The 12,551-nt window shown below is 43.2% G+C and overlaps 1 protein-coding gene across 49 annotated transcripts in view; it reads left to right on the forward strand.

Annotated features, from left to right (window-relative positions):
- Positions 1 to 12,551, forward strand: part of ZBTB38 (zinc finger and BTB domain containing 38) — an 80,263-nt gene that overhangs the window by 36,542 nt on the left and 31,170 nt on the right. For 7 of the 49 annotated variants that reach the window (XM_063662239.1, XM_063662240.1, XM_063662237.1 and 4 more), the window contains one exon: positions 8,675 to 8,761. The exons of the other annotated variants lie outside the window; for them this stretch is intronic. In XM_063662239.1, coding sequence (XP_063518309.1) covers positions 8,684 to 8,761 — 78 coding nt within the window. In that variant the 5' untranslated portion in view covers positions 8,675 to 8,683. The remainder of the gene's footprint in view (positions 1 to 8,674; positions 8,762 to 12,551) is intronic. 49 annotated transcript variants of the gene reach the window in all.

The following is a 12,551-nucleotide window of genomic DNA, read 5'->3' on the forward strand; positions in this document are numbered from 1 at the left end:
CCAGAGAGGCACAGTAGGATGGACGGTGCTTGCCATTCACCCCCACCTCCTTCCCCTGCTTCTCCAGCAGTTGCAGAGTGGGGTCCATCGCAGGGACAGACCAGAGTCATAGACACACCAAAATTCCTACCTCTAAATTCAATTTTTCTTTTTTCTCCACTTAAATCTATACTTCCACCCATCTATTAAAACTTATGCCCTCAATTTATAAATGATAATAAGGCCTTCTCTGAATTCATTCTTTTTCATCAACAAATGTTTATTGAGCTTCTACAAGGCACTTGGGTACTCAAGACCAGACAGATTTGTTTTTACAATCATATTAGTCATTTCCAGTCTCTTAGCAAAGAATTTGTTGTTCAACTGTTAGCAATTTTCTATTGTTAATATGCTGGAATGTCAGCTCCACGGATGTTGGAGATTGACCCATACGTAGAATTCCAAATGGATATATAGGAAAGCCATTTAAAAAGTCTTAATATCTTCAGAAAGGAATTTCACACTTCTTGAAATTTTGATTTTGTCATTCTCGTTACCTGCTTATAGAGGCCTTTTCATTTGTACATTTAACTCATAATCCAAGAAAAAGCAGTTTGGCAAGGGGGCTTTGTTTGGTTTGAAATGTTCTCTTTTTTTAGCTTTGTAGGCCACAGAAGACTGTGGGTATTCAAAAGTAAAGTAATTTAAGAAATATGTTTGTTTAATTTATAAGGTAGAAAATTAAGAGATAGCTCTAAGAATTGCAATAAGCCACAGAAATCAAATCGCAAGACTTGAATGCTACCTGTAATAACTTAATCCCCAAATAAAACGAATGAGATGTTGAATGTGAACATGCTTTGTAAACTTTAAGGTGTTCTCTAAATGCTGTACGGCAATCTACTACAAGTATGACTGTGCTAGAGAGAATGGAGAATTCAGCTGCCACAAAAATCTGGTCTCTTCGCTCTCAGACTCTGTTGAGGAAAGAAGATATGCAGAAATAACCATGTGATAAATGCAAAAAGAAGATATTTTGGTAATTTGAGGAGGAAGGGGTCCCTTTTATCCCTGGCAGTCAAGAGACTCTTGAGAAAAAGCATCTAAGCAAGTCCTTGAATGATGTGGCATCTCAATAAAAGAGATGGGGAGGAGGCATTTGAGATAGGAGGACTAGTAGGAGATGGAGAAACTCGGAGCATTTTCAGGGAAAAGCGTCAAGTCCAATTGAGTTAGAACTGGTCTATATATACAGGCATCAAAACTGGAGAACATTCGGTGCCAAATGATTCAGGCTTGAATGCCAACTAGGAATTGTGAATGCATTAACCAATAGGTGTCATTAAAGGTACTTGAACAGGGGAGTGTTGTGGCTGTGCTTCAGGACCAGGCTCTTGTGAGTAGCTTCGGGGGAGATCGGGAGGAGAGGCAGGGCAGAAACTAGAGGCCAGAAAGCCAGTTAAGCTACTACAACCCACCAAGGAAAAAGAGGGGCAGGAAAGGCCTGAATGGATGATAACAATGAAATGGGAAAGGAACAGATGCAAAGGGAAGAACTGACAGAATCTGATGTCTCAATGAAGGAACAGCTAAAGCTGACACTGCGATTTCCAGAGCAGTGGTACCCATGGAGGAAACTCAGAAGGAAGTAAGGAGCTGCATTTTAGAGGAGCTGTGTTTGCAGTGTTGAAGCATGCTGTCTCCCAGGCAGAAGGGGGCTTTGCGCTCCACAAGAAGGCCAGGGCTCATTTGGGAGTCTTTGGTTTATAAGAAAAAGTCAAGAGACGGGAAAAGAGATTTTTGAGAGAGAGTATAGGGGAAAAATGGTTGAGGATGGAGCCTTTTGAGAAAAGAAAGGAAGATCTAGGGAGGCAGATAGAAGTCTGGCAAGATAGTAAGGAAGAACCATGGAGGACTGCAACTCCAGAAGCCAGCAGAAGGGGGTTCCTGATGGAGGGAGCCAGGCATGTCAGACCGTGGAAGGTGAGGGATGAGCTTAGGAAGACTGGTGGATTGACAAGTGCAAAGTTACATTGTTAGTGTTTTCCTTTTTAAGGTAATATGATGTGTATGATGAATATTAAGTGGTTTAATTTACATAAATTAAACCATTCAAATTTACACAAATCAAGAATCACTCTTAAATTTGTCCCCGGCAAGTCCCAAAACACATTTCTGATTATGAAAATTCAGGCTGTTAAATGTGGTTTTGATAGTAGTCATACACTGTATTCTGTTGTCAGCATACAAATTAAAGAATATCCCTTAACAGAATGAGTCCTTTAAAAACTACATTTCTGTTGATGCAAAAAGTTTCTAACAGTAATGTAATTCCATTGCCTTTTACCATATGGCTATTGTATGACATGTGCGTGTCTGCGCGTTTTCACGTGCATATGAGCTTAGTACAATGGAATGAGGAGACTGGGGTCAGATAAATCTAGTTTCACAACCTAGCTGGGCCACTTTCCAGACTTGTGACTTTAGAAGAGTTTCTCTCTAAGCCTGACTTTTTCCATGCATAACTCATATAGGATTATTTGGAAGACTGATTAATATATAATTTGGTCAGGATTTCTATATACCATAGTAGATAATTAATTAATATTGGTTCCCTTCCCCTCACAACCTTGTATAGATATGTAAATTTATATATTGTGCATCTACACATAAAGCCTTATCTTTAAAGACTCATTTTAATTTTTAATTTTATCACAGAAAGCACACACCTCCTATTACCACTGATTTATTCTGGGTTAGTCCCAGTGACCATCAATTTAGTATGGACAAGAATCCACCTGGGGAACTTGTCAAAATGTAGATTCCCAGGTGGGGCAAGGGAATCTGCATTTTAAACAGCACTGTCATGGCTGGTGACGAAGATTAACAATTGCCAATTTCTGCGAAGCAGAGGAAGAGATAAATCTGAGATTTGAGATGCTAGTTTCAAATCCTGTTTCTACTAGAGATATGTCTGTGCTCAAAATTTTTATATCATTAATGTTAATGGATTATATGCATAATCAGATAAAAAGAAATACGTTCTAGAGAGTCGGGGAATGGTGGTATTATTGCGCCCTCCCACCCCGCATCGTCTCATTGCTCTCTGCTGTGTGATCACAGTACTGGGTAACATGCTGCCTGCAAACCAGTTTCTTTTTCTGTGGAATAAGTGATGACACCCTGTCCCAATGGCCAGACTTTGCAAAACCATTGTAAGTTGTTTGTTAGCAATATGTGACAACACTACACAGTCATGCCATTAAAGTATTCTACATGACTCTGTCTTCTGGTGGATAAACATCTCTGTCATTGTATTATTTCTGTCAGTCTCTGCATCTTAAAGTCACTTAATTTTTAGGCTAAAGTTCATATTCTTTATCTATCCCAACTCCATTTTATAGATGAAAAAATCATTTGGCCGGGCACAGTGGCTCATGCCTGTAATCCCAGCACTGTGGGAGGCCAAGGCTGATGGATGACCTGAGGTCAGGAGTTCGAGACCAGCCTGGCAAACGTGGCAAAACCCCATCTCTACTAAAAATACAAAAATTAGCCGGGCATGGTGGCGCACACCTGTAGCCCCAGCTACTTGTGAGGCTGAGGCAGGAGAATCACTTGAACCTGGGAGGTAGAGGTTGCAGTGAGCTGAGATCGCACCACTGCATTCCAGCCTGAGTGACAGAGCAACACTCCATCTCAAAAAAAAGAAAAAAAAAGTGTATCATTTTTTTCTTCCTAATTCTAGCTCCCCTCTTTGTTTATTCACAACAAAGGATTGAGATATATAGACATGTTTGGTGTTTAACTTAGATATGGAAAGTATAAAACATTTGACATGTATATTGAATTGCTCTTTATGTTCTCTATACATAGTTTAGAAATCAGATGACTTATTGGGAATATATTTATGAAAACTATATTGAGTCATTTTAAAACGATGTCAGCATCCTCTTGCTGGTTTGCCTCTTTGGAGGAGGATGCTGATGGCCTGGAGCCTTTCCTAGAAACAGTTTCTCTCTCTATACCCACAGCTCCCAAGGAAAGAGGATGGAACTGACATTCATGGAGTTAGGTCTATACCTTATATGCATTATCTCAGCCATCTTTTAGAACCTCAGTCAACATGGTGTGGCAAGTGAAGCAAAAAGAAACTCAACTACAGCCAAGATTGTAGAGTTGGGAGTTTATTTTTTTTTAATTATTATTTTTTAAGATGGAGTTTTGCTCTTGTTGCCCAGGCTGGAGTGCAGTGGCGCTATCTCAGCTCACTGCAACCTTTGCCTCCTGGGTTCAAGTGATTTTCCTGTCTCAGCCTCCCAAGTAGCTGCCATTACAGGCAACTGCCACCACGCCCAGCTAATTTTTGTGTTTTTAGTAGAGATGGGGTTTCACCACGTTGGCCAGGCTGGTCTTGAACTCCTCACCTCAGGTGATCCACCGGCCTCAGCCTCCCAAAGTGCTGAGATTACAGATGTGAGCCACCGTGCCCATCCTGAGGTGAGATTTTTACACCCTGGGGTCTGTCTGATTCACAAGGCCAGCCTCTTCTCTCCACACTCTGGGCTGCCTCCCCAGCCACATAGTGAGAGTATGAAACAGGTATTTGTTCCTGATTTTAACTGAGAGGCTCAGAGATCCTCATCCTTAATATTATTGTAACCTCAGAATTTTTGACAAGAAGCAAATGGAGCAGAGATAATGTGCAAACTTGAATTTGTTCAGCAAATATTTACTTAGTATCAACTACGTGCCAGGTAGGAGATCAGGACCCCACCCTCATGGAGCCTCCCTATATCCCTAACCTATCCTTATCTATTGTCTGTGCTGCTGCTGCAAGCTTTTCTTTTAGAGTAAAACACCAATGGAGTGGCACACTGATCAGATCATTCAATTTGTGTCTTGCTATAGCTGTCACTGTCACTGTGCTGGGCTAACTGTTCCCAGAGCCTATACCAGTTGAAAGTTTAAAACTGCTCCTTGGGGGATTGCCCAGAGGGCTAAGTAAATGTTTGTTGATTACCCTCTGAGGCTCTGAGGAGCTCTACAGGGAGCTAGGAAGATTGCCCAGAGCCCCTGCAGTGCTGGGTTGGGGTGAGAAGAAAGACATCCGTGAGAATCCAGAGGGGAGGCCTAGGAATTGTTCCCAGCATGACTTTGCTTGTTTGGTTTCCTCACCTGTAACCAGAGAAGGTTTTGCTCAATGATGGCTGTTTCCTTACAGCTCTAAGGTGTAGTACTTTATTTTCTCTTGAGCAGAAAAGCAGAGGTGCTGGGACAAGCAGGGGCAGGGACTCAGTCTGAGGTCTCCCAGGGGTCTCAATGTAGTAGCTCCCTCCTGTCCTCATAGATATGCCGATATTAGCCAGACTTTGTGTTCTGCCTTTAACCCTCTACACTTGAGGAAAGTGCATGAATTTAAGGGTGGGAGATTGTCCACTTTTGAGGGAATGAAGACTCTTACAGAAGGATTGGGACAGGCTGGTAATCATGGTTTTCAAATTTAATGCTTATAAGGAACCTGGGAAATAAAGTAGCCCGACCTCTTTGCATTCCAGATAAGAAGAGTTCAGAGAAGTCTTAGGACTTGCTCAAGGCCACATCATTAGTAGCAAAGTGGGAACAGAACCCACTGTCCTAGGCCCAGTCTGCCAGAAAAAGGCAGGTTATCAGAAGAGCAGGAGATGGCAGTCAGCAGCAAAGCTTAAAGAAGGACTGGCATTGTCCCATGAGAGCAAGCTGACCATGACATCTGCTGGGTTTCCAGCAGACACACGTAGTAGGACACCGTGATGCAAAGCTTCCGGTCCAGTTGGAGCCCTTGGGTTTTTGCCAATTAAGATAGTCAAGCAAATTTATTTTTGACCTGGGAGAGACAGAAGGCTGTTTTCCATCTTACAAAAGCATTTCTCCTCTCTTATGTAAATGAAAATTCCTAAGCTGTATTATAACTTAATGTTGAAAGAAATTAAAACATTTTTGCAGGGAGAGAGGAAGACCCAGCTTGCGCACCCCTATTTTTCTGGCCACTATTGTAAGTGTTCATACCAGGGTGCATTTTCATGAAAAATCCAGTGGCTGTTTAAGTCCTGGAAGGGTATCCTGGGATTATTTCAGCAACACATGAAGGCAGGCTTTGTGCAAGGTGAGACAGATATGAGCTGTCACTTCCTGCTTTGTGAGTTGGATATTGTTTCTAGGCCCTGTTTTATTTATGTTATTTTTCCTGTTCATGTGTTAGAACAACTGACTATTTGTGGAGTTGATTACAATTAGATAATAAGACCACCAATTCAGTCCAAACAAAGATGAATTTATTATCTTGCCAGGCAAGGGAGACCCGCATATTCAGATCAGTCTCCCCATACTTTTGTGCGTTTTCATGTAAGCATGGAGATTTTCAATTAGTTCTAATAGCACGGTGATTGGCTCCTAGACACCTAAATGAGGATTTCCTTTTTGAAAAGCCTACTCAGCATTCTGATCTGTCCCTGCTTAAACCTATTTAGTCTGGTCTTATAGTCCCTGACTTGAGCCCAAAGAGCAAGGTTTCTCAAGGTCTCTGTGCAGGTCTTTGATGCTCTTTGGTGGAAGAGATTTACAGTGGTTACAGCCATAACCGGCGCCTGTGGCTGAACCATGCCTTCTGTAATGTCTTCAGCCCTTCCCTTCAATTAATGCAAGTTCCACCTTTGCTTTAATGGGAGGGGCAGAAGGACCACTTTGAGGAAGCGGAGGCAAGAAGATAGTCTGCAAAAGCCATGACGTGGCACTGAAATGAAGCCCTGTGTAGGGTTTTACTCAGACGTTAGAGAACTGGCTGCCCCTGAGTGCTGTGCTAACTAAGGAAAGAAAAAAAACCCTGACCTTTAAAATTTTTCCTGTGAAGGTCTAGCAATTCTGGAGTGTCTTCAGCGACTACACAGTGTAAAACAACTTTTTGCACAGAAGCACCATAAATTACCTAAATGGAAATTTGCTTCTAAGTGAAGTTCTTACCCTGTCTGTTGGATATTTAGTATTGTCAATATTTGTTTTTGTTTTTGACATTTTCAGGAAACCAAGAGCTTTTTGTCACATTTGAACAATCTCTTTTAAGAGTTTCTTTTCTATTTATAATGCGTTTCTGATAAGAAGATTTGCGCCTTTCTCTATTTTAGAAAATACTTTTTGAGATCTTTTGTTTTTCCTTTTATGAAGTTTAAACAGTTGTCTTACCTCCAATCCTAGCAACTCCCTTACATTAAAAATGACCTATTTTTTTTTTTCTCCCATGAGGTTCCTTTGCTCAGAGAGAATAAGAAAAGTTCTGGTAATTAGTCATTGTGGTATTCTGTAAACAAGTACTTTGGAGGCCACGATTTATGTTACTGGTCGGGAAAAAAAAAAATGGTTTTGTGTATCTCTAGACGATTACCCTTGTGAAAGGCAAGTGCCTTGTATTCCCAAAAGGTCTCTTGGGTGCCCTGTTTGTTGTGTTAAGGTCTCTCAAAGCCGGTGGCCATTTTCTGCGAGCTGAATCCCTGTGTGAAACTCCTCCCACTGTGAGGTCTACGAGCATTTGTTTTCTAAAATGAAAGCACAGGCAGAAACTCAAGCTATTCTACAGAACAGTCTGTTCTTTCGATTTTTTTTTTAGATCAGTATATTTAAAGCATAATTTTTCTAAACAACATATTGCGAGTGTTTACCTGCAGTGGTTTGGAGTTTGTTTGGGGAGTTTTATTTATTTTTTAATGTAGACAACGTATTTACCAACATCATTGCTCCTTCTGCTCAGATAGTTCTACCCTAAACCAGGTGAATGGGGAACTATGTAGGCACCTGAGTACTGCCAGAAACTTTCCTTCTGTTTCTATTACATTTCTTTTGGGGTGAAATTGGCAACAGCTGACTGGAACTTAGCTCCCTTAATATTCTTTTCTCTCTCCCACAATTTTTTCCACTTGGTTTTTTTTTTTTTTTGTCTGAACCGTTGTTCATCCATTCGAAAGACTGGCCAGAGTTTTTGTCACTTTTCCATAGTAGGAAAGCCTTTGTGCCTCTCTTTGTACCTCAGACCTACTGGTGGGCTTGCTTGACAGCTCTGCCAAGCGCCTGCGTCTCCTGATCCTATGAAGAGGCGACTTTCACAATCCTGTGCTGCCTTCGAGCTCTGTGCTGCCAGGCCTGGCCTCCCTCCAGAGGTCGTAGTGTTGCCAGCAGTGGCTTCAAACTGGAAACATGGGAGGAGGAATTGTGGGAAATGGGGAAGAAGAAAATGTTTGTGCAGGGAAAGTGTGTACGTGGACTTAAATAAATATCTGAGGGCCCAGGCCCATACAGATGATCTCTGTACGCTGGTATTTTGTGCCTGGAGCCAGGTATCTGTTGACAGTGGGGAGGAGGTGAGGAAGACCCAGCCGGCCACGAGCCTCAGCCACCTTCCTGCAGGAGGTCCTCAAGCCCCAGACGGTCAGAATGCTCCCCAGACTGAGGAATCAGCTGCACATCCCCCTGATGTCTCTAAAGCTGAAATCTGCTTCCTGGGTTTAGCCACCATTTTCACTGAGCCGTTCTGAGGATTCCTTGAGGGTACTTGTGATCTTGGTGGAGATGCTTCATGGTGTTGACCCTATTGTTTTGAATACCTGACAGCTGGATGGTCCTATTTCTATGATCTGTTTTTTGGAACTGTTGTATTTGTGTGACACAGTGATGGAGCATGATGTCAACTCCCACATACTGTAACCCAGGAAGGAGCATGATGTCAGCTCAGGATACTGGAACCGATAAAAACTCAGTGAGTGTTGCTTCCCCTGTTACACACCTGCTCATGATGACTTGTGGGATGCTTGTTTTAAAGAAGGTGAGCTGAGTGCCTCTGATAGAAAATCTGACTTCATGAAATTCTTATTAGGAGTTAAGTACCCCTTTTTCTTGAAGCTTAAACAGACTCTATCATTAATGTGACTGACTGGAGCAAAGTGAAGAGTTTGATATCTGCCACTCTGCCTCTGAAGATTTACGTAGAGAAATTTTCCCCATAGGAATGGACAAACTAAAGGGATCCTTAAGAAATGGTATGTCACCCAAATATATTCTGTGGTAAGGCTTCTCAACATCTGTCCTTCATTAGGACGGAGCACTCTGAGAGTTTTGAAAACTTGAACACTGAAATCTTATCATTTAAATTTTAGAAGGACAATGAATCACAGTACAGAGATTAAAATTTCACAGGCAGAACAAAACCTACACGTGATTTATACTTACATTTTTATAGACTAAGATCTAAAACTCACATACAGGAACAGGAAGGTAATATGAACGTCAAGTGTGGGCTTGGTATGAGAAGGTAAGCAAGTGGTTAGATTGTGGCAAACTGGAGGTTGAAACTTTTTCACGTAGATCGGGACCTGATGAGAGCGTCTGCAGGCTGAATGGAGCCTATGGACTGCTTCTTGCATGCCGGTTGCACGCCATTTGACTCAGTCCGCTGATCCGAATTCCCTCAGTGGCAACCTGCCCAGTCTTCTCCTGCAGAGTGTTGGGCTTGAAGCTGTCTAAGGCCCAGACTAGGGAAAAGTAAAGGCCATTGAACCTTCTCCATGTCACCACAAATAAGTCAGCTACTTCAGATATAACTATGTCCATTTCATACAGGCAAAGTAATTATGTCAGTGGGGTCAGTAGCAGAGCATAGTATTTGTGTCCAGGGACATCTGGAAGGCATCAGGCAGAGCAGCCCTGACTAAGTTGCCCAGTGCTCAGTGTACTGATCCCAGGGTGAGACAGGAAGAACATCAGAGGAAGCCCCTCTGTGTCTAAGCATGTCCCTCTTAAGGCAGCCAAATGGAACCAAGCCTGCAGAGGCTAACCTGGATGGCATCAGGTGATGGATGACAGCAAGGGACAGCAGATATGTCCTGATGTACTCGGTCTTTGGTATGTTTGGTCCAAGGATGTTTTCTGAAATATCAGTGACTTCCTAACTAGGCCTAGACTGGGACAGTCTGAGGACTGTCCTCTCTCCCTCTGTTGACACTTTATTGACCTTCCACACACCCTGGAATTTACAGTGCTTTCCCTCTTTTCTGCATATCTTTTAACCCTGCCCTTTCTTTCTCAGTGCTGAGTCATAATGTCTTTGACGCACATAGCACACGGCCTGGGATGTAAAAGGTGCTCAGTCAATGTTAGCTTTTCTTGTTTCTGGCATCATCATCATCATCTTCTCCATTCTAGCTATTATTTCACCAGAGGTCAGGGAACTTGGTTTCCCTACACTCCATTTAAACCACATCTTCAGGGGTACCTCAGCCATCTCCACCCTGACATAGATGAAGACGGACCAGACATACAAGACCCTTTTCTGGAATCTGTCCTGTTTACGTCACCCATTTTCGTTGTAGGAGTTGGGCTTTTATTAGAAATACAAGTTTCTGCCATTATAAGTGAAGTTGTAGGGCTTATGCTGTGTGGGCTGGACTCTAGGGGGGCCAGGGTGGAATCATTCTAGAAACTTGTTCCAGGATGACTTGACCAAAGAAAAGCCATCAGATGCTGTTGCAGTGGAGTCCTGACATTTGCTACCCCAAGTGTGGTCCTCAGACTGGCAGCATGGACATCCTCTGGGAGTCCGTTAGAAATACAGAGCCTCGAGCCCTACCCCAGACCCACTGTGTCAGAAAATGCACTTAACAAGATCCTCAGCTGACTTACACACATTGACATTTGAGGAGTGCTGCTCTAGACACTCTGGCGAAGCACAGAGACAGACTGACATAGAGATTGGCCTATGTAAGATTGTGGACTTGCTAACTAGGAGGTGCATTGGATGCTTTGGTCTTAGGGGGTGGGGTTGAGGGTTGTGCCTTTTAAGCCCTGCTGTAGAAATGTATGATGGGGTGATTGACCACATTAAGAATCTGATTCTGAAGACTCTTGTTGTCCCCTGGTTGTGACTTTAATCTTATAGTGCTTCATTCCCTTCCACCATCTCCAGCCCCCACTGACCTTCTGGCCTTGGAAACCCTGTTGCCAAGCAGGGAAGGTCCTATTTCAGGGGACAGAAAACCTTTGTGTATCAGGGAACTGACATAAATAATTATAATGTAGGATTTTAATGGTGGAACGTGTATCAGTATAAAAATGAGGGGTGGTCTGCTCTCAGTGAATTTTTATGGGACCCTTGTAGGTGGTGAAAAGGGAGGTGTAGCTGAACTTCTTTAATGTTCATGGCTGAGGGCATTGCCTGCTCCTAAGAAAACAATGGGAAAGGCAGAAATAATTAATCCCATGCTGCCATGGTGACCTGTCTGGACTGGAAACTGCTAGGGTGGTGAGAAAAGGGCTGCAGAATCTTAGAGAGGAAATTCCAGCTTCATGTTACATTAATCTAGTTTTAAAATGAATTAAAAGCCTTTTCAGCCCTTCCAAGTCCTTGCCTACATTTTGAGGGCAGCATGGCCTGGCTTTTTGTGAATTGATGGTTGTTGTGATTTTTTTCCATCCCGTGGAGTACTCTCAGGTGGTCCTTTGCCCTGGACTCACAGTGGCCTGGGGTCCCTTGAGCAGAACACAACTTGGGAGTGCAGCTGGATATCTTAGGAGTCTCTGAGCTGGCTCGCTCTCCCTTCCTCTCTTCTTCCTCTTCCTACCACTGTCAGGAAGCTTAGCGTGGAGTTCTGGATCCCAGCTCCCTCTCACATTCATTCATGTGAGCTGCTGCCATGGTGTCAGTAATGGGTTGAATGGCTACACCCCAAAAGATGTGTCCATGTCCCAGAACCCGTGAGTGTGACCTAATTTGGGAAAAGGGTCTTCGCAGATGTAATTAAGGATTCTGAGATGAGAGGTGGACTCTAAAGCCAATGACAAGTGTCGTTATAAGAGACACACAGCAGAGACACTTGTAGAAAGGAGAAGGCCATGTGCAGATGAAGGCAGAGGTGAGCGTTACACAGCCACATGCCACCAGAAACTAGAAGGGGCAAGGAAGGATTCTCCCCCTGCAGCCCTCACAGAGAGCACGGCCCTGCTGACTCCTTGATTTTGGACATCTGGCTTCCAGAATTGTGAGATAATGAATTTCTGTTGTTTTAAGTCACCAAGTTTGAGGTAATTTGTTACAGCAGCCCCAGGAAACAAGTACAGTGTCCAAACCTAGCCTTGATCCAGCAGCACAAGGGAGCTTGTTAGAAATGAGATTCTGGGGCCTTACCAGATTCAGTCAGTCTGGAGTGGCACGAAGAAATGAAATCGCAGTAAGGGTCTGCGGGTGGTTCTGATGCACCAGCATCCATTGTTCATGCTCCCCTTTTAGCCCTATTTTCTTTTCATCCAGTTTACTTCAACTTGAGCAAAATGCATGCTCATGTTTGCAACCACCTCCCATATGTCATTGCACTGCACATCTGAATCTTCACCCCAGCTCCCTTTCAGCACTGAAGTCCATTTTGGATGTCTGTTGATTGAGGGAGCCACCTGCATTTTCCTCAGGCTTCTCAGAGGGAGCACAGACTTCACAACCTTCATTATCCACCTCCCAAACCAGCTGTTTGATCTGGGCTCCTGACCTGTTAGTAGCACAT

The sequence above is a fragment of the Pongo pygmaeus genome, chromosome 2 (genome assembly GCF_028885625.2).
Source record: "Pongo pygmaeus isolate AG05252 chromosome 2, NHGRI_mPonPyg2-v2.0_pri, whole genome shotgun sequence".
NCBI classification, from domain to species: domain Eukaryota; kingdom Metazoa; phylum Chordata; class Mammalia; order Primates; family Hominidae; genus Pongo; species Pongo pygmaeus.